Raw genomic sequence first — 21,730 nt, 5'->3', positions numbered from 1 at the left:
TATTTAATATTTTCTTTCTGTATTGTATTAAAATATAATATTTTAGTATATAATCTTGCTTTCTCCAGTAAATTTGGTATTTTTAGCAAAAATGTAGCAGGAATTACTATGCATCATTGAGAATTTCTTTTTTCCACAGCCTATCTAAAATTCAGTTAAGTTTTTTAAAAGTTTCATTTGTTTGGTGTTATGGTTTAATTTTTATCTTTATGTTGCTTAACTTTCATTGTAAAATCTTAGCAGAACATTCTTAATTCTTTGTATGCAAAATTCAAAATATGGTAGTTATTTTTCTTATTTTTGTAGTTTCTTTCAGACATTCCAATTTGGTGACATGACTTCTTTTCATTTCTACCAATGTTGGATAACACATTAGTCTATTTACATTTTTCCCTCTAAAGAAACACATTTTTGGATTTTTCCAAAGCACAGTTTTGTATTTCTCAACACTGTTGGTGTCCTAATTATCTAGATAAATTTGTTCCTTCATGTGAAGGATGTTCATTGGTCTGTCTAGGCAGTTAGCTAATATGGTACCTGGTTTAGTCATTCTTCACCTTGCTCCTCTGATTCTGTCTAATCTTTTGGTTTCTGTTTTCATTATTTTCTTTATTCTTTGTTCTTGAAAATTATGTACTTAACATCAAGAAGTACCTCTACTGAACTGTACCTCTAAGAGTTTGTGTGATCTATAAGGTAATCTATTAATGTTTTTGTGTGTTAATTAAGCACTGTACTTCCAAGAGTTGTACTTAAAAATGGATACAAATACGGAGTACCAAGAATAAAATAACATTCAATTACTGTTGCTCTGATGCTCTCCAGAGCATGGACTTGACTTCTACTTCATATCAGAGGCAATGATAAGGGCAATAAAAGCTTCTGCCTTTTTCCTTAACCATAAAGAAGGAATAAGAATATTCAAGAGAACTTGCCAAGCCTGTTCAGTCTCTTTGGAGCAGTGTGTGTGTTGTTGGTACAGGTGAGCAGTGCAGACTTACATTGTGTAAAACAAAGACTGGTTGGTACATAACATCATAGAAACCTGTTGTCAGAATTCTAGTTATACTGCCTTTTAAGGGCTCCAGATAAGATGAATAAAAACACTCCAAATTGTCTCTCCTCTGAGTAGAACTGTAAAAGCTGGGCATAATACATGGCACATGGGAGCTTTGAAAAGTAACTAATAAGCAGATGAGGACGATGAGCATTCACAACACTACTGAACTGGTAGTGAGGTTGCTATCCCCTGGATGTGGGCACAATCACAGAAGTAGGTAGCAAATCCAGCTATGTAAAGCCCTAAGGACCAAAACGGAGCTGCAAGGAATGAGAAGTTATTGGGAAGATGGCAGAGCTGGGAGGAGCTCAGAAGAGCAACCCAGGTCATTATCTTAAACTCGCAGGCCCACTCCTTAGCTCCACATTTGTCATGGGCGCACCTGATTCTGATGAACTACAGAGCATCGCCAGATCCCAGACTGACTCCCATGTGATGTGTACTGGGCAGATTCAGATGGCATTGCCCGAGCTTTTAAAACAGTCTGCCCTTGGAGCCACAACCAACTGAAATTACATTGCAACCCATGGCCAGAACCTAACTGTCAATTGCATGCCAAATCACAAGTATCAACATTCTCCAAAGGATCTTAAAAAGACCCAGAGTCTCATACTATTCAAAATACTCAAGATACAATCCAAAATTGGCAGAGATGGTCGGAATGTGCTAAAAAACTATGAACCATATCTGCCTATAAGAAACTCAATTCAAAGAACAGGGAAAATACTTATTACGAGAAAAGAAGAAAGGTCTCAAATCAATAATGTAAACTTCTACCTAAAGAAACTTGGAAAAAGAAGAGGAATATAGGCCCAAAGCAAGCAGAAAGGGGCAAGCAATAAAGTTAAGAGCAGAAATCAATGAATCTGAAAAAAATGAAACTAAAAGCTGGTTCATTAATCAATAAAATTGATAAATCTGTAGTAAGACTGGGAGGAAAAAAACCCAAAAAAGACAAATCACCAATATCAAGAATAAAAGATGGGATTTCACTATAGATCCTCAGGTACTTAAAACATGAAAAGGTAAAAGGAAATATAACAAACTGTGCATACATGCAACTTAGATGAAATTGCCAATCTTGAAAAGCACAGACTATCAAATCTTAGCCAACATGAAATAGATAATCTCAGGACTTACATAATTAAGTAAATTGAATTTGTACTTAAAATTTAAATGCAGATCATTTATTTAGTAAATTCCACCAAAAATTTACAGAAGAATTAACACCACCTCTACACAACCTCTTCCAGAAAACAGAAGAGAGAAACAGCCAGTACATTTAATGTGGCTAGCACAATCCTGATAACCCAAACCAGAAAGATGTCCCAAAACAAGAAATCTACAAACCAATATCCCTCATGGAAATATCACAACAAAATGATAGCTAATCCAATGTAACAATATATAAGAGAATAGTGTACCAGACCATGTATTGCTTATCTTGGAAATGCAAAGTTGTTTTAATATTTAAAAATTTGTCAGTGTAATCTGTATGAAAGAAAGAAAACCTACCTAATCATATCGATTAATACAAAAATACATATGATAAAAATTAAAAATCCATAAGTAAAAACTTGGGAATCTAGAAACAGAAAGGATTTCCTCAAACAAAGGATTTGTTTGTTTCATTTCATTTTGTTTTAGTACTGGAGTTTGAATTCTGTTTTGTGCTTGCCAGGCAGCCAGCACTTGAGCCCAGCCCTTAAAGGATTTTTAAAATTTCCAAAGCACTACTGCCAATATCATTCTTGCCTTTTATTGTTTTGAGATGAAGTCTTGCTATGTGTCCAAGCAAACTCCTGAGAGCAAGTGGTTCTCCCACCTGAGCCTCCTCAACAGCTGAGTCCTGAACAACTGGATCTACAGGCAGGCGCCACCATGTCCAACTTGTCCATACCATGTTTGCTTTTTTTTTTTTTTTTTAATTTTACTTTTGGTACTAGGGATTAAACCAGGACCTCACATATGCCATGGCAAGCACTACCTTCCATGCTTACTGTAATACCCTTTTTAACATTGGTGAGTAGGGAGAGAAGAGAGTGAGAGTATAGCAGTCCTGGAAGTAAAGCATGTTTGCAGGGGAAGAGAGGCTTATTCCATCTGGATGTGCTGACTGCGTCCTGCCATGGATGCTGCAGGTGGGCCTTATGTTCTGGTGTTGCCAGAACAAATAGACAACTTTTGGCCATCTCAGGTTTTCTCCAGTAGGCCCTGAAAGGAGGATTAAGGTCATCCTAAGGATGCTGTTATAAACTATGCTAGTGTTTCATTCAATGTTTTTTAAACCTTGGTTGAGGCCTGGTTGAGAACTTGGCTATAGTTTGGTCAAGAAGAGAATCTTTCTTACTTCCCAACTGAATTTTTTTCCAACCTTATCAAAACTCAGGTGACTATACTTACAGGCCTTATTCTGTTCCATTAATCTATGTCTATGCCTATGCCAGAATCACATTATTTTGATTACTGTATCCTTATAGTAAGTCTTAAAATCTCACACTGTGATTCTTCAGTCTTGCTCCCTTTTGTTTTGTTTTCCTTGTGTTACTGGGCTCTTTCCTCTCAAGACCTTACACTAACCTAGGCAAGCAGCCCACCACATGAGCCATACCTCCAGTCCTTTTTGCTTTGATTATTTTTCAGATAGGGTCCCGTAGTTTTTGCCTGGGCTGGCTTTAAACCATATTCCTCCTACCTATACCTCTCCTGTAACTGGGATTACAGATGTGAACCGGCATGCCCGGCTTGTTCTTTGAGATAGGGTCTCACTAACTTTTTTGTCCAGGCCTTGAACCATGATCCTCCTATTTACCTCTCAAGTAGCTGGGATTACATATGTGGGCCACTATGCCTGGCTTGTTCATGCTTATCAAAATTAATTTTATTCTAGCTCCTTTGCCTTTCCATATAAGCTTTTTTTTAGTATTAGATGTCACACTCTAGACCCCAGTACATGCTAGGCAAGTGCCCTGGCACTGAGCTATATCATTAGCCACCCATATAAACTTTAGAAGAAGTTTGTCTGTAGGTCAGGTCAGTTTGGAGAGAATTAGAATCTTTATTATGTTGACCCTTGCAATCCATGAAAACAGTGTGTCTCCCTCATTTCTTTTATGAGTATTTGGATTACCCCATCCAGATATCTGTACATAGCAGACTGACTCCTTGGTATTTCACTTTGGGGAGAAGTGTTATGATGACAATTTAAATTTTTTTGACAGTACTGGCTGGGGTTTGAACTCAGGGCCTTCCACTTGGCTAGGCAAGTGCTCTACCACTTGAGCCACTCTGCCAGTCCAATAATGACATTTTTTAAACTAATTTTTCACTTGTACCTTATTGGTATTAGAAAGACAATTATTGTCTGTGTCAGCCTTGTCTCTTTCAGTTTTGCTAACCTTGTTATTAGTCCTGAGAGGATTTGGTTTTGGTGGTTTTTTTTTTCACAGATGACTTGGGGTTCTCTGCACAAATAGTCATGCATAACCATTCAGCAGCTGCCTTTTACCATACTGACCTTGATGTTGCCACGTTTAACCACCATTAGGCCAAATCTGCAATAATGTCCAAACTTCCTCTTGTTGTGGTTACAAGTGCCTGGTTTCTCTGTTCTGTGTTGGCTAAAGATACTGTTTTTGAAAAAGTTTGTTATGGGTATAGGGCCAACTAAAACTATGGTCAATTTCCATTTTTGTTAGATTTTTGAAAAAATTAGAAATGTTGTATTTGAAACTTCAGAGAACCAAAGTATTAACTTGCAAAGTAGGAGAAAATGTTTTACTACATGGGTATGCGAAGTTGAAGACATGGGCCTCTTTAAACATCTTTTATTTGGTATGACTGTCTTGCAGATTGCATTTCTCTGCAGAGAAGGACTTTAAAATATAGTTTGTTCTTTGATTTGTGCTGCAGGGGAGATTAACTAAAATCATTTTTCGTCACCTAGAAGTTCTGGATTGGGGCAGCATAAAACTCTGAACTATATTTGTTATTAAAAAAGCCAGCAGCAACAAAAGATTTTACAACTTCTGAAAATACTTTTCTAACATCTTACTTATAAGAAAACTTACAGTTTAAAACAAGGAATTCTATCCTTTAATTTGTAGACCAAATGGAAAATGATTCTTAGTTTACTTTTTTGGTTAACTGTTAGTTTACTTTTTTGGTTAACTGTTTTCTAAGTAATGAGCAGGCTGCTATGACAAAATACACTGTGTAGCTTATTTTCTAAAGAGTTTCTCACATTTTGGAGGCTGGGAAGTCCAAGATAAGGTGCTAGCCAGTTCATTGTCTGGTGAGAACCCATTCCTCATAGATGGCACCCTCTGCTATGTTGTCCATGGTAGAAGGAAGGAGGAGTACCTCTCCTGCCTCCTTTAAAGGGGACTCATTCCATTTGTGAGTGTTCCACCCTCATGACCTAATCACCTGTCAAGGACCCACTTGCTAGTACCATTGTTTTTTTCTTGCCTTGTTTTCTACAATACCTAGTTTGACACTTTATCTATCTTGATGAAATGATAGTTTTTCTGCCTTTTTATAAGACATCTTTTCATATATACCTCTTTATTGTGCTGCCCTCATAGTAAAAAATTCTACCTTATAGATTTGGGCATTCTGGACTAAGTGTGTGAAAGCTGTACAACAAAAGAGTATACACTTTAGATTTTTGCCAAAAATATAATGTGTTTACGATTTTTATTTGCAAATGAGGAAATGTGCTATATTACAAATGTTTGTAATGAGAATACTTGGCTGCTATAGTTTTGTTGTTGCTGTGTTTTGTTTTTGGTTGGACTGGGGTTTGAATTCAGGGCTTCATGTTTGCAAAGCAGGCACTCTACCACTTGAGCACACCTCCAGTCCAAGTGAATTTCTTTTAATCTAAAAAGCTTGATTGTAGTCTGACCAATCTCTGGCTGGTTGTTCAACTTACTTTTCAAGCATTTCTTTCCTGTACTTAAAGTGGGGAAAAAAATTTGTGCTTGAGATGCCTTCCTTTTCTTCTGTCCTGTATTTTTCCTTACCTAAGTTCTGCCTCTTCTGCATCAAAATTATAGGCTAAGAGTTTATGGAATCAAGGAATAGGGAAATGTAACCTTGGCTGTAATTGCATGTAATACTTATTTTATGCTGTAACTGTACGTGGGGAAGAATACAGAAATAAGCTTGGTGATTAGTTTCTTTCTCCCTCTGAGCATAACTGTGTGTAAACACTGATTTTTTTTTTCTGTCTTCTAGTTACAGCAGTTGGAGCTTGCCCAGATACAGCACAGAGATGCTAATCTCACAGCTCTTGCAGCTATTGGACCAAGGAAGAAGAGACCACTAGAATCTGGAAGTGAGGTACTGACATAGCATTCATTATTTTAGTTTTTATGTCAAGAAAGTCAGAAAGAAGCAAAGACATGGAAATAGTTTCTCCTGCTCTACACATCCTTTGCCAAATTTATAAAAGCTTACACTTTGCCAGGTTTTTAAGAGGTATATCCCCTTGAACTTTATTACTACTTATTATTACATACTGCTTACTAGCCCATACTGCACACAGCCATACTGTGTCTCACTATTTCAGTTTTTACTTCTGTACATAGCTAGCATTTTACGCAATCCTTTCCCCCTCTGTCTGAACCTGACTCTTCTAATAAGACTAAGTCTGCTGTCTTATTTCTCCGTGATCCCTGACAATTCACTCCAATACCAGCTTCTCCTTGGCTGAGCATGAAATGTGTTTGCATGGTTTAACTGTTCTTATTAGTCCTTGTATGAACATTTTTTCTTCTATTAGGTTATAAACATGAGTTGTTTGATGAACACCAAGGGAAGGGCTTACTTTCTTACTTCTTAAGAGTAATGATATAAATAGCATTAAACTTTGGGATGGATCCTCAGGGCTAAGATAGAGGTACAGCAGGAGCCCTGGGATGGGGTCGCCAGTAAAGGAGCATTGGCTCATGCATCTGCTCTGTAGAGTTTACATGCATTTTGAAGCAGCTCTCCACCAACATTGACCCTGAGTGTTGTCAGTTCCTCAGTGAATGTCAGTCACCCAGTAGAGGAAAGGTTAATCCTGGTTCTGTCTTCCTTCACATGTCATGGATGTGATATGCCCTTCATCCCCTGCCCGATTAGATGTAGCCACTGTTAAGTTTCTCACATAGTCTTATTGCAGAAATATGTTATGAATATGGACATGTATCTGTTGTGCATTCACAAAGCTACATTTTTTATTTTGTTTTGACTTAAACGTGATCAAACTATACTCATTATTGTACCCTTGATGTTTTCCCCTTTTCCATAATCTACTTCATGTAATTTACTTTTATACTTTTGTTTAGATAAATCACAGTTTATTCAACCAAGTTCTCTAATGAGCATTTTGATCCAGGTTTTTGCTTTCATCGCTTCAGAGAACATCCTTTAGTGTGCTTGAATAATGAAACTGTAGGTGAAATTCTAGAAATGGAGTTCCTGGGTTAAAGAATAGGCACACTGAGAAAACTTTATGGAAAAACAGATAAACACAAAGGCAGAGGGAGCAGTATAATGAACTCCCTATGTATCCACCCCTCTGCTCCAACATCTTTCAACTTATGCCTAGCCTTGTTAATGTTTACATCTGTCTAACTCTCTTGGGTAAGTTTTTCACCCCTCAGATTACTTAATGTTGATCTTAGACTCAGTATCATTTTATTCATAAGTATCATTTGCTTTCAATTTAAGACAGGGTCTTGCTATGTAAACTAGCTGGCCTGGAACTTGCCGTCCCCTTGCCTGTACCTCCTGAGTGACAGGATTACAGGCATGCACCTGGCCTGGCAAGGAAGCCCTTTCATAACTAGAATCATGTACTAGTACTTTTATCATTTCATTTTTTAAGTATAAATCTTTGATTCACTCAGCACTTTTGTTTGTTTTGTGGTACTGGGAATTGAACCCACGTCCTTGTGCATTCCTCTATCTTTGTGTCAAAATGCTGTTAAAATCAGTTTCTGTGATTTATCTATTAGTATTAAAATGCAAAATTGCTTAATTTTTTGTTTTCCAAACAGGTGTTTTCTGACTTGGATATAATTACATTGAATGTCTGCTCACTCAGCGCTTTGCTAGTTTTGAGAACTCGGTTGTATATATTTCCTCCTATGTCTCTTGGACTTTGAGCTTTAGGCAGTTGTCAAACTTCTAAGTAACATCATGCTGAATTGAAAATACCAATTTCTTCAGTCGGCTGATGACATTTTATTACAATTCTTATTTTAAAATCAACTAAAGACTCCTTTCTTTTTGGATGAGTTTTATTTGTGGTATTTTAAGTTTAATGGCATTACTGTTTTAAAAATGAAGCATGGGAAAGAACTCTGTTGTATGTTCTTTTAGTATTTAAGTATCCTGTTCATTTATTGACCCCTCCAATAACTTGAATTGCATTCATCAGGATTGTTAAAAATTCCTTTACTCACTTGTTTTATTCCTTTACAAATAACACAGAAGTCATGTGTGAAATACTTTTTATTTTTAATGTTTTGTATTCTGCTATCGGGCTTTCTTTTTGTTTGCTTCATTGCTTATAGATGGGAACCTGAAATCTTAACCTGTTTCATTTGAATTGAATAGAATATGTGTATAATCTCAGGGAATTGGGGGTAGAATGTGGCTTTTCAAAGAGTAATTTTTTGTTCAAATCTAATTTTGTTTTTGGGTTTATTTTCCCTTTTGCTGTTAATGAGAAAGTTTTCAATTTGGAAAATTGAATGGAATGATGATTTTTTTTTCTTTATTCATTTATTCATATATGCATACATTGTTTGGGTCATTTCTCCCTCCCTGGCCCCCTGCCTCCCACCCCTTCACTTTCTCTTCTCCAATTTTGCTGAAGAGAAAAAATAAGCAATAATAAGAAGGACATAGCATTTTTGCTAGTTGAGATAAGGATAGCTACACAGAGAGATTCCTAGCATTGTTTCCACGCATAAGTGTGTTACAACCCAAACTGACTCATCTTTTCCTGACCTCTTCACTACTTTCCAGTCACCTTCCCATATTGACCTCTGTCATTTTAAGGTTACTGTATTAGCTCCTCTGCAGTGGGGACATCAGACACTTTCAAGTTTTGGGTTTCCTACCTATCCCCATACCTCCCATATGTGCTCTCCCCTTAGTATGTGACCCAAGTCCAACCACATTGCTGCCTTTGCCCTAGATCTAATGTCTGCATATGAGGGAGATTTTTGGTCTTCTGAGCCTGGCTAACCTCACTCAGAATGATGTTCTCCAGTTCCATCCATTTACTTGTGAAGGATAAGATTTCATGCTTCTTCATGGCTAAGTAAAATTCCATTGTGTATAAATACCACATTTTTTTAATCCATTTGTCAATGGTGGGGCATCTTGTCTGTTTCTGTAACTTGGCTGTTGTGAATAGTGCTGCAATAAACATGGGTGTGCAGGTGCCTCTGGAGTAACCCGAGTCCCATTCCTTTGGATATATCCCAAGGAGTGGAGTTGCTGGATCATCAGAAAGTTGAACTTGGTTTCGTTAACAATCAGTTTGCCATTTTTTGACAGTTGATCTTTGTCCTTTAGAATTTTGTTCTGTTATGATGAAACAAAGCAGTTTTTTGAAAAATTTGTGTATTAGCCTGGCCTTTGGAAATGGACACTTGACATTGTTAAAAATCTTGGTAAAATTGAGTGGCATCAGCTACTGTCCTCATATTATCTCTCCTCTCTTTCTCTCCCTCTCTCTCTCTCTCTCTCTCTCTTTCTCCCTCTCTCTTTTTTTTTTTTTTGTTGGTACTGGAGTTTGAACTCAGGGCCTTATGCTTGCTAGGCAGGCTTTACTGCCTGAGCCACCCTGCCAGCCCTTCCTCATGCTATCCTAACAAAGAGCAGCAAGAATCCATTATCATGTGGCAAGATATTTATATCATTAACCTGCTGGCTTGTGGGGGCATAGTTAAATGTATTACTAGGGAACACTTGAAATGTATCCTTAATTTACTACTGTCGTTTGAAGTATATGAAATTGGTATGTAAATTAATGTAAACTGTACAGATATTAATGCAGTAAAATAGAAGCTATGTTAAGATTTAGAGTATTTGTATGTGTATCTGTGTTTGGACACTATGCAGGTAATGTGTTTGGAGTCCTTTGGAATTTAAAATTTTTCATTAATTCCTGTGTTAGAACTCCTTGGATTAGAAAGGATCTTTTTTCCGTTAGCAGTACCTTCACATAATGTACGTGAAGTATTAGTGACAGCATGTATAACAATGTTTATTTTTGTTGACTATACAGCATAATTATTTTAACCTTTTATCTAAAAGGATCACATCATTATAAATAAAATCAATTTTTGAAGCTATGGAAGTATAGATGGTACCCAATGTACATTGATTGGACTTAAACTTTTTAAAAATTTGTCCATGGTGTGAAAGCCATATGCATTCTGTAAAACTGTACTTTGAATTTTGAATTTTGATCTCTTCATGGTCTGGAATTTTACAGTATTTCTTTCAATGCAGACTAGCAGTAACTAAGCTGTAGCTTCCAGTCAGCCACTGAATTACAAGGGTGAACACTGGTCCTCTGCAGTTGTGCTGCTGAACTTTGATGTTCCATGAGTTAGTTATATTGCATGAATTTTCAGCTTACGCTATTTTATAGTGGGTTTAATGGAGAGTAGGCCCTCTGTAAGTTGAGGAGCATCTGCACAAATTATGGTAAGCATACAATTTTACTTAAGTACTTAACTTTTAGTTAAGTACTTTTCTATTCACATAAGTAAATGAAGCCTTCAAAAACATTTAATTATTCAGTTGGCTTGGAAATGTGGATATTTCTATAAAAATTAAGTAGTGTATTGTAGTATTCAGTTCTAGATGAGCTACATATGATGCTTGAACTGTTGGTGTACCTGGTAGGTTTAACTCATAATAGTTTTCATTTGCTAACCAGAATGACTTTATAATAATGGATAATTAATTACATGTTGTTGGTCTCTAAAAGTAAGTTAAAATGCTACCTTGTAAAATTCTAATTCTTGGGGATAAGAGGAAAGAGGACATTTTTGGGCCTTTGCTTAACAAATATTTTTTTAAATGACTGATAATTAGAATTATGTAATTTTAATTTCAGAAAAGTATAGTTTTTCCATAGCTGAATTATAATTCAGAGAGGAATGTCAGATACTGATAATAGTTGCTGTCTCTCCCCACAATTAAGTGAATTTTTAAAATTCATTTCTTCTTTATTGTACTTATTAAAAATTTCTTAACCTTGAAAAAAGCATTTGGATAGAACTTAGAAAATGATCCCATTTCAGAGCCCTAAATCTCTATTCTTTCTTTCTTTTTTTTTATGATACCACAGAGTTTGAACTCAGGACCTCACACTTCCTAGACAGGTGCTCTTACCACTTGAGTCACTCCAACAGTCCTTTTTTGTGATGATTTTTCTGAGATAGGGCCTCACTATTTGTCCAGGCTTCAAACTGTGATCCTCCTGATTTCTGCCACCTGAGTAGCTAGAATTACAGGCATTTGCCCCCAGCACCTGTCCTAAATATATATTCTTAATGGAAGTCATCACATTGTAGTTTTTTTATGAGTAGTCTCATTGGATATAGGTGAAATAAGACCAGAGAGACCACTTAGAATAATATGCTGTGTTTCATTGTTCCATATATTTCATGCTGTAGCTTACAAAGAATGATTTCTGGTAGCTGAGCGTGCCTATAATCCCAGCACTTGAGAGACTGAGGTAGGAGGATTGCAATTTCTTTCTTTCTTTTTTTTTTTTAAGGAGCTCCTTCTTTCTTTCTTTCTTTTTGGTGGCACTGGGTTGTTTTGTTTTTGTTTTTTTTAATTTTAATTTTATTCATATGTGCATACAATGTTTGGGTCATTTCTCCCCCCTGCCCCCGCCCCCGTCCTTACCCCCCTCCCTCCCCCTCGATACCTGGCAGAAACTATTTTGCCCTTATCTTTAATTTTGTTGAAGAGAGAGTATAATCAATAATAGGAAGGAACAAGGGTTTTTGCTAGTTGAGATAAGGATAACTATACAGGGAGTTGACTCACATTGATTTCCTGTGCACGTGTGTTACCTTCTAGGTTAATTCTTTTTGATCTAACCTTTTCTCTAGTTCCTGGTCCCCTTCTCCTGTTGGCCTCAGTTGCTTTTAAGGTATCTGCTTTAGTTTCTCTGAGTTGAGGGCAACAAATGCTATCTAGTTTTTTAGGTGTCTTACCTATCCTCATACCTCCCTTGTGTGCTTTCGCTTTATCATGTGATCAAAGTCCAATCCCTTTGTTGTGATTGCCCTTGATCTAATGTCCACATATGAGGGAGAACATACAATTTTTTTCTTTTGGGCCAGGCTCACCTCACTCAGAATGATGTTCTCCAATTCCATCCATTTACCAGTGAATGATAACATTTCGTTCTTCTTCATGGCTCCATGAAATTCCATTGTGTATAGATACCACATTTTCTTGATCCATTCGTCAGTAGTGAGGCATCTTGGCTGTTTCCATAACTTGGCTATTGTGAATAGTGCCACAATAAACATGGGTGTGCAGGTGCCTGTGGAGTAACCTGTGTCACAGTCTTTTGGGTATATCCCCAAGAGTGGTATAGCTGGATCAAATGGTAGATCAATGTTTGGCTTTTTAAGTAGCCTCCAAACTTTTTTCCAGAGTGGTTGTACTACTTTACATTCCCAGCAGCAGTGTAAGAGGGTTCCTTTTTCCCCGCGTGGAGGATTGCAATTTCATACCACCCTATGGGATACATAGCAAAACTCTGACTCAAAAGATATTTAAAATTAAAAAAAAAAAAAAAGGTGGTTAGGAGAACTATTACTTTTTCATGTATTTAGAGATGAACTCTTAAAAAGAATCCTGTACCACAAAATAGTGTTTCACAATAGTCATTTGCTGTAGATATTCAGTTGGAATATTTTTAGCATGAAATGTAAGTTCTTGGTGATATTTATTTTACTATTATAGCAGCTTGCCTTTTCTTCTAGCTCTGGATGTTCAGAGTTCTCAAGTGAGTTGTTGGATTTGGGGTGGTGGGAGTGGGAGCAGGAAGGGGGCTTTGTAAACCCTGTGAAAATTAGGACAAATAAAAGATGATGATCTGAAGGAAACATGGTTTTAGAATTCTCTTCATTATCTTTGTCATGTTTTGCTTTTTATCTGGGTGCTGTAAAACCCAAATGAAATATTTCTACTCACTTAGATACCCCTAGTCTTCTGGAAGGCCCTTATTAGGGACTCTACCCTATTTTAGGTTAAAGATACCTCAGGGCTCTATAATTCACCCAAACTCACTTTTTGATAGGATACCTGGTATTCCGCAAGGGAGGGGTGAGGATAGGCAAGACACCTAAAAATCTAGCTAGCATTTGTTGCCCTCAACGCAGAGAAACTAAAGCAGATACCTTAAAGCAACTGAGGCCAATAGGAAAAGGGGACCAGGTACTAGAGAAAAGGTTAGATCAAAAAGAATTAACCCAAAAGGTAACACCCACGCACAGGAAATCAATGAGAGTCAATGCCCTGTATAGCTATCCTTATCTCAACCAGCAAAAACCCTTGTTCCTTCCTATTATGGCTTATACTCTCTCTACAACAAAATTAGAAATAAGGGCAAAATAGTTTCTGCTGGGTATTGGGGGGGGGGGAGGGAGGGGGCGGAGTGGGTGGTAAGGGAGGGGGTGGGGGCAGGGGGGAGAAATGAACCAAGCCTTGTATGCACATATGAATAATAAAATTAAAAAAAAAATAAAATAAAATTACATAGGAAATACTGCTGTTTTTTTAAAAGAAATAAGCAACTTATTTGAAGAAAAATCAAATGTTATCTACAAGACAACGTGAATATAGTGCTTTGTATTTTGTTAGCTTTGTTGCTTAAGTTTATGATAGGGCTTGAGACAGCTGAGAAAAAGTAATTTGCATCAGTTTGCAGTTTTTCATTAAGTGCTTAGAAGGACTATTTTGAAATTTTTATTCTTGTGAAAAAGAAAGATATTTGGCATCCCTTTAATAATCTAAAGTCACTTGAATATTGTACTAATTTGAGTATACTTGAGAAAAAATTTCCCAGAGTCATAATGGCACAAACATTCCCTCCCTATTCCTTGTGATTCAGTATTCATCCTCAGTGTCTTCACATGTTGTAGGCACTTAATGAAAGAGTTGCTTAGTGGAGTCCAAAAAAACCTCTTGGCTTTTGAGGAACTCTGCATAGTAGGTAGCCCTTTTTAACTTGCACAGAAAGCATTCACAGGAGTTTCTTGCTCATGACCCAAAAGGAAGTCTGGGAAGCTAGATGGAAGCATCCTGAAAAGGCAGGGATGGCGCTAGGGAGGGTTCTGTCCCAAAGCAGTTGGAACTCTAATGGTTGACTTCATTAGGGCCTACCCTACTTTACATTAAGGACATGGTGTGTGGCCATACCAAGTAAGTGGAAAAGTCATGCAGCAGAATGCTTTGAAGTCTGTTTTTTCATGTTCTTCATAGAAGAGGGCTTTATGGGCCAAATTAGCTTACACATTATTGTCTTTCTGTTGGTCTTTTCTAGAATAGGGCTTCCAAAGCACTAAACCTCTTCTCAGTCATAGAGTACCCTGCACATTTCTTTGTTACTGTCAAAAAATAGTTTTTATTTCTTCTCTAATTCTACCCAATTTATAAAAGGAGAGTTATATAGAATTATTAAGCCTAGAATTTTGGGAGGTTTCAGAAATAGCTTTCCAATAGCATGAATTTATCTTGATACATAACTTATGAGATCCTTCCCAGGTGCCGGCATTCTATAAGTCTTTTAAGGCTCTCTGAAATGGAGAGGAACCTCTCTGGAGGACTGTTGTAGAAGGCAAATCACTCAGCCAACAAATGATAGTGACTTTGTGGGGAAGGGAGAAGATTTTTTATGTCTGCCCTGCTTTTATGTTAATGACTGCTTACAGTGAGGTGGGTAAAAGATAGCTTTTTATTTTAGAGGTGCTGTTTAACTATGGTCATGTTGAAAATGTCTAAGTGGAATGACAGTGTTAAAAATAACTCTTAAATTTCTTCAATATCTCTTCTGAAAGTTTCCTCGTATATATTAGGTTAAAACATGAACTTGTCATTGTTACAGTTGAAAAATCATTAAGTATTTTATATGGTTCAAACTAATTCAATCGTGTGTACTTTTGAAATACATATATAATAACAATAGTTTACTTTTATCAAGTAGTTCGAATGTATTGTCTTCATTAGTCTCACTGTTCCTCTGTAAGATGACACGGTTGTTTTCCCAAATGAAAAAAACTAGGTGTAGAGTAGATTAGTTGCTTATCTAAATTTCCATAGTTATTAAGCAGAGGAACCCAGATACACACCAAAGATACAACACTAGAGATTTGATGTTTTGTTTGTGCTCTTAACCACTATAATGTGGTCATCTAAAAATGTTTCCTGCCACTTGTGCAGCATTGGTTTCTGACATTATATTCCTTAAGCTTCTCCAGAGAAACAGAACCAGTATGTTTTAGACAGATGTATAAGAGAGATTTTTTTTACCATGTTTGCTTATGTAATTATCGAGACTAATTGCAACTTGGAGACCCAGGAAAGTTGCTGGTATAATTCAGTCTGAGTCTAAAGGCTTGAGAATCAGAGGAGGCAGTGTAGGAAAAAGGCATGAGAACAGTGGTGGTGAGGTTGGGCGTTGAACATAGACTGCCTGTATAAATTCTGGAATAAGAACCCAGGGCTCTGATGTCCAAGGGCAGGAGAACATGTATGTCCTAGCTCTAGAAGAGTGCACATTTGTTCCCCTGCCATTTTTGTTGTACCCTTTACTGGACTGGGCCATGCCCGTCTACATAGTGAGAGTTAATCGTCTTTATTCAGTCTACTGATGAAATAATAACCTCTTCTAGAAGCATTCCTTCAGATACAGACTAAAATACTGTTCTGCCAGCTGTCTGAATATCCTTTAACTCAGTCAATTTGACACATTCAATTTACCATCAACAACATTTTTCTGTACTGGTCCATACTCACTGCTAATTCACTGATCCACTGGCAGCCATTTAGAATGTTTTCTCTTATTTATTATAAACAGTGAACATCCTATGTCTTCATAAACTTATTTTGTAGGATTGGTTTCCACAAGTGGAACCTCTGTTTAAAAGGTATATATACCCAAAAGGTATTCTCATAAATCTTTCCAAAAATATTGTGTAAGTTTTACCACTGAGTGCCTGTTTCCTCATTTCCTTGCTAGCAACAAATATGATCAATCATATAAAAGTATTTGTCACTACAATATTTGCTTTTTAATTTTCAACTGTTCCCATATTCCCTCTTAAAAGGTCCAGGTTCTGTTTGCAAATGGAAACACGGGACCAAAGGGTTGAAACAACTTTTTTTGTTGTTGTTGTTTTTTATGGTACTGGGGTTTGAACTCAGGGCCTTATGCTTGCTAGAGAGGAACTCTAGCACTTGAGCCCCTCCACCAGCCCATGAAACAACTTTTAACATATCTTATTAGTTAAAACTTGGGTCTTCAAACATTTACTTAGATATTAAAACCATTTAGGGATTTTTCTTTCATAATAGAAATATTGAAGCAGGTTGAATTCTTATGGGTAATTTGAATGATTGTAACTTATTTTTACCATATTTACTACTTTTCTCATTTTGCATATATGGATAGATTATAACTGGAATAATAACGTCAAATAATTTTGGGAAATCTAAAGGATTAAAATTCCTTAGGAAACCAACTATTTCTCAAAGGAAATTATCTTTCTTTGGTTGTTATCCAGGCAATTCTTTATCTGCAAAGGTTTGGAAGTGATTTAACTAAAAGGCTATTAACATGAAAGGCCCATATGTATTCCTTCATTTCCTTAAGTGGCACAGGTAGTAGCCATTCTCACTGCCATCCTCTACCACCAGGCTGTAATTTTCTGAAGTGTTCAGTGTACAGACTTATGACATGTTTAAAGAAATACATTGTCATCTAACACTAACTATAAATATGTAGATTCAGTAGAATTAAGAGCACTTGATTATATAAAGAAGCAGCTCCTTACATTTTATATGGTTTTGTTCATAAACATCTGCCTCTTTATTCATTAGTTAAACATGAATCTCATTTTCAGTTTGGTCTTTAAGTTTTTCAAAGATTTAAAAGCTGATTTTTTTTTTTTTTTGGGAGATAGGAGCTAGCCCTGTGTGTCTACAAACTATCTTTCTGCCCTAGTCCCCCAAGTGCTGGGATTATAGCTGTGTATTACCACACTTGCCTTAAGAGTTGAATTTATTTTTGTCAGCAGTATTTAGTGACTTTCTGTAAAATTTGTTGAATTGCACATTGTGGGTTTATTTTTATTCTCTGAAAACTCCCCTTAAAATGATCTTACAGGACTGAAAACAGCATATATTCACAAGATTAAAGAGAAGACAGCAGTAAGAGTATTCAGTAGTATTTGAGTTGAAATTGATTTAGATTAGAGGCATTCTTTCTAAGAAAAATTACTAGCCTAAGAGAGGAAGCTCCAATATTGATAGGTACCTTTTGGAGATGAGTAACTTGGCAAGGATCATAAGATATGTGAGGACAGTCTTTTACATAAAAGATAAGTGGGAGAACATGGAAGAAAAAGTGTGAAGCAGAAGGAAACTGAAAAGAAAAAAGAATTGGAGTGTGTTGTAACCATTATACATAACTAAAAGACTTCTTTTTCTTTTTTTGGTGATACTGGCATTTGAACTCAAGGCCTTGCACTTGCTAGACAGGTGCTGTACCACTTGAGCCACACCCCCAGCCCGGAAGATTATTTTCAACACAGCCAGATAAAGTAAAAGAACTTTTGGAAATGGAAAATATGATGAGAAAAATGAACAATTATAGAAGAGTTAAAAGTTAAAAGTCAGGATAGCCCAAAGGAACAACAACAACAAAACAGGTTATAAAGATGATGTACTAAATTTGTATTGTGTCAGAGTGACTATGCTGCAGCTGTGTTTCCCAGAATCCCTTTTCTTTTGTGGTTCCTGGTTAGCATGAGCTATCAGGTGTTTTAAGGCATTTTTAGTTTAGAAAACATTGAAGTGAAACTTTGGAGAGTCAAGGTAGAAGCACAGGCACTGTTGTATCTCCATGCACTGCAGCTGCACTACTGATCCATGTATTGATTTGGGCTCTTCAGCTCCTCCTCACTCAGCTTTTACAAACTCTGGGCTAGACCCACCACAGATGCAAAGTCCACAGCTGAAGATAAACTATCTATCTTATAGATTATTAACAGTTACATGCATGCAAATCTCTATAATAAATGCCATATTCTATATCATGTCTAGTACACTTTGACCAAATGCTGATACAGAAATTTACACCATAAATAGCTGCAGAGGAATAGCAACTTAAGTAAGAATGGTTTCTTGAATTCTTTCTGAGTTTTATAGAATTGGTTCTCTGATCTAATTAGAACGAAAGACAATATTCACCCTATTTCTAGTAGTAAAAGGTATACCATTGGTCCTTGGTATTCAGTGGCAAAATAGTTACTTTAATTACCACTTGTACACACTAGAAATCAAGTGCACTTTGGAAGGCAAAGTGTAGGGAAAGTTTACTACCACACAGTATTTTAGTGAAAACAAGAGTAATGGGATAGGTTGGTCCCTTCTAGGTATACTGGACAATTTAGGAGATTAATAGATTTTAAATTCTGAGCTCAGAAACCACAGAAGAAAGTTAAAGCCTTGGAGATTGCCCTAAAAGAAACCTTTATCTCTTGTATCCAAAGACACACATTTCTTTTTTTTATTTTATTATTCATATGTGCATACAAGGCTTGGGTCATTTCTCCCCCCGCCCCCACCCCCTCCCTTACCACCCACTCCGCCCCCTCCCTCTCCCCCCCCCACCCCCTCAATACCCAGCAGAAACTATTTTGCCCTTATTTCTAATTTTGTTGTAGAGAGAGTATAAGCAATAATAGGAAGGAACAAGGGTTTTTGCTGGTTCAGATAAGGATAGCTATACAGGGAGTTGACTCACATTAATTTCCTGTATGTGTGTGTTACCTTCTAGGTTAATTCTTTTTGACTCTAATCTTTTCTCTAGTTCCTGGTCCCCTTCTCCTATTGGCCTCAGTTGCTTTTAAGATATCTGCTTTAGTTTCTCTGTGTTAAGGGCAACAAATGCTAGCTAATTTTTTAGGTGTCTTACCTATCCCTTGTGTGTTCTTGCTTTTATTATGTGCTCAAAGTCCAATCCCATTGTTGTGTTTGCCCTTGATCTAATGTCCACATATGAGGGAGAACATACGATTTTTAGTCTTTTGGGCCAGGCTAACCTCACTCAGAATGATGTTCTCCAATTCCATCCATTTACCAGCGAATGATAACATTTCGTTCTTCTTCATGGCTGCATAAAATTCCATTGTGTATAGATACCACATTTTCTTAATCCATTTGTCGGTGGTGGGGCATCTTGGCTGTTTCCATAACTTGGCTATTGTGAATAGTGCCGCAATAAACATGGGTGTGCAGGTGCCTCTGGAGTAAGTGTGTCACAGTCTTTTGGGTATATCCCCAAGAGTGGTATAGCTGGATCAAATGGTAGATCAATGTTTAGATTTTTAAGTAGCCTCCAAATTTTTTTCCAGAGTGGTTGTACTAGTCTATATTCCCACCAACAGTGTAAGAGGGTTCCTTTTTCCCTGCATCCTCGCCAGCACCTGTTGTTGGTGGTGTTGCTAATGATGGCTATTCTAACAGGGGTGAGGTGGAATCTTAGTGTGGTTTTAATTTGCATTTCCTTTATTGCTAGAGATGGTGAGCATTTTTTCATGTGTTTTTTGGCCATTTGAATTTCTTCTTTTGAGAAAGTTCTGTTTAGTTCACTTGCCCATTTCTTTATTGGTTCATTAATTTTGGGAGAATTTCGATTTTTAAGTTCCCTATATATTCTGGTTATCAGTCCTTTGTCTGATGTGTAGCTGGCAAATATTTTCTCCCACTCTGTGGGTGGTCTCTTCAGTTTAGAGACCATTTCTTTTGATGAACAGAAGCTTTTTAGCTTTATGAGGTCCCATTTATCTATGCTATCTCTTAGTTGCTGTGCTGCTGGGGTTTCATTGAGAAAGTTCTTGCCTATACCTACTAACTCCAGAGTATTTCCTACTCTTTCCTGTATCAACTTTAGAGTTTGGGGTCTGATATTAAGATCCTTGATCCATTTTGAGTTAATCTTGGTATAGGGTGATATACATGGATCTAGTTTCAGTTTTTTGCAGACTGCTAACCAGTTTTCCCAGCAGTTTGTGTTGAAGAGGCTGCTGTTTCTCCATCATATATTTTTAGCTCCTTTGTCAAAGAGAAGTTGGTTATAGTTGTGTGGCTTCATATCTGGGTTCTCTGTTCTGTTCCGCTGGTCTTCATGTCTGTTTTTGTGCCAGTACCATGCTGTTTTTATTGTTATTGCTTTGTAATATAGTTTGAAGTCAGGTATTGTGATACTTCCTGCATTGTTCTTTTGACTGAGTATTGCCTTGGCTATTCATGGCCTCTTGTGTTTCCATATAAATTTCATGGTAGATTTTTCAGTCTCTTTAATGAATGTCATTGGAATTTTGATGGGAATTGCATTAAAGATGTAGATTACTTTTGGGAGTATCGACATTTTTACTATGTTGATTCTACCAATCCATGAGCATGGGAGATCTCTCCACTTTCTATAGTCTTCCTCAGTCTCTTTCTTCAGAAGTGTATAGTTTTCCTTGTAGAGGTCATTCACATCTTTTATTAGGTTTACACCTAGGTATTTGATTTTTTTGAGGCTATTGTAAATGGAATTGTTTTCATACATTCTTTTTTAGTTTGCTCATTGTTAGTGTATAGAAATGCTAATGATTTTTCTATGTTGATTTTATATCCTGCTACCTTGCTATAGCTATTGATGATGTCTAGAAGCTTCTGAGTAGAGTTTTTGGGTCTTTAAGGTATAGGATCATGTCGTCTGCAAATAGGGATATTTTGACAGTTTCTTTACCTATTTATAGTCCTTTTATTCCTTCTTCTTGCCTAATTGCTCTGGCTAGGAATTCCAGTACTATGTTGAATAGGAGTGGAGATAGTGGGCATCCTTGTCTGGTTCCTGATTTTAGAGGGAATGGTTTCAGCTTTTCTCCATTAAGTATAATACTGGCTGTAGGTTAAGACACACATTTCTTCAAACCCAAAGTCTAATCATACAGGGGGCTGAACTACAACATAAATTCAGTTTCCCATCTTGTAGGGTCTCTTGCTTTAAAGTTTTAACATTTATCGGGAAAGAATGGAAAACTAAAAATTGGGGTGGGCAACATGAGCAGATTCCTGTGAAACTGGATGTCTTGAATTCAGTTCTATCCAGCACCTTTGCCAGTCCTTCCACCCTTGTTTGAGGGAGGTTAGCATCCTATGAATCTGTAATGGCTTCCCTTAAGGTAGTTGCCTTGCAAGGGACAACTGATCTTCCTCAGGACCTACACTCGCCACCTCTCATGCTCCTATACCTGTAATCACACTCAGATTCCATCAGTCCCCAGATAGTGAGGTACTGAAGTGTGACGCATGAAGATATATGATGTACACTTGGCAGTTTCCTTG

General features: G+C 36.9%; 1 protein-coding gene across 4 annotated transcripts in view; it reads left to right on the top strand.

Moving 5' to 3' along the window:
• LOC109680301 (transcription initiation factor TFIID subunit 4B) overlaps positions 1-21,730 on the top strand; it is a 110,742-nt gene that overhangs the window by 74,733 nt on the left and 14,279 nt on the right. For 3 of the 4 annotated variants that reach the window (XM_074070117.1, XM_074070115.1, XM_074070114.1), the window contains one exon: positions 6,302-6,406. In XM_074070117.1, the coding sequence (XP_073926218.1) occupies positions 6,302-6,406 (105 nt within the window). Of the gene's footprint in view, positions 1-6,301; positions 6,407-8,112; positions 8,906-21,730 lie in introns of those variants that run through there. The other variant, XM_074070116.1, reaches the window with a different exon arrangement.

Source organism: Castor canadensis, chromosome 4, assembly GCF_047511655.1.
Source record: "Castor canadensis chromosome 4, mCasCan1.hap1v2, whole genome shotgun sequence".
Classification (NCBI taxonomy): domain Eukaryota; kingdom Metazoa; phylum Chordata; class Mammalia; order Rodentia; family Castoridae; genus Castor; species Castor canadensis.
Note: the sequence above shows the minus strand (reverse complement) of the source record. Positions and strands in the feature narration are given on the sequence as shown.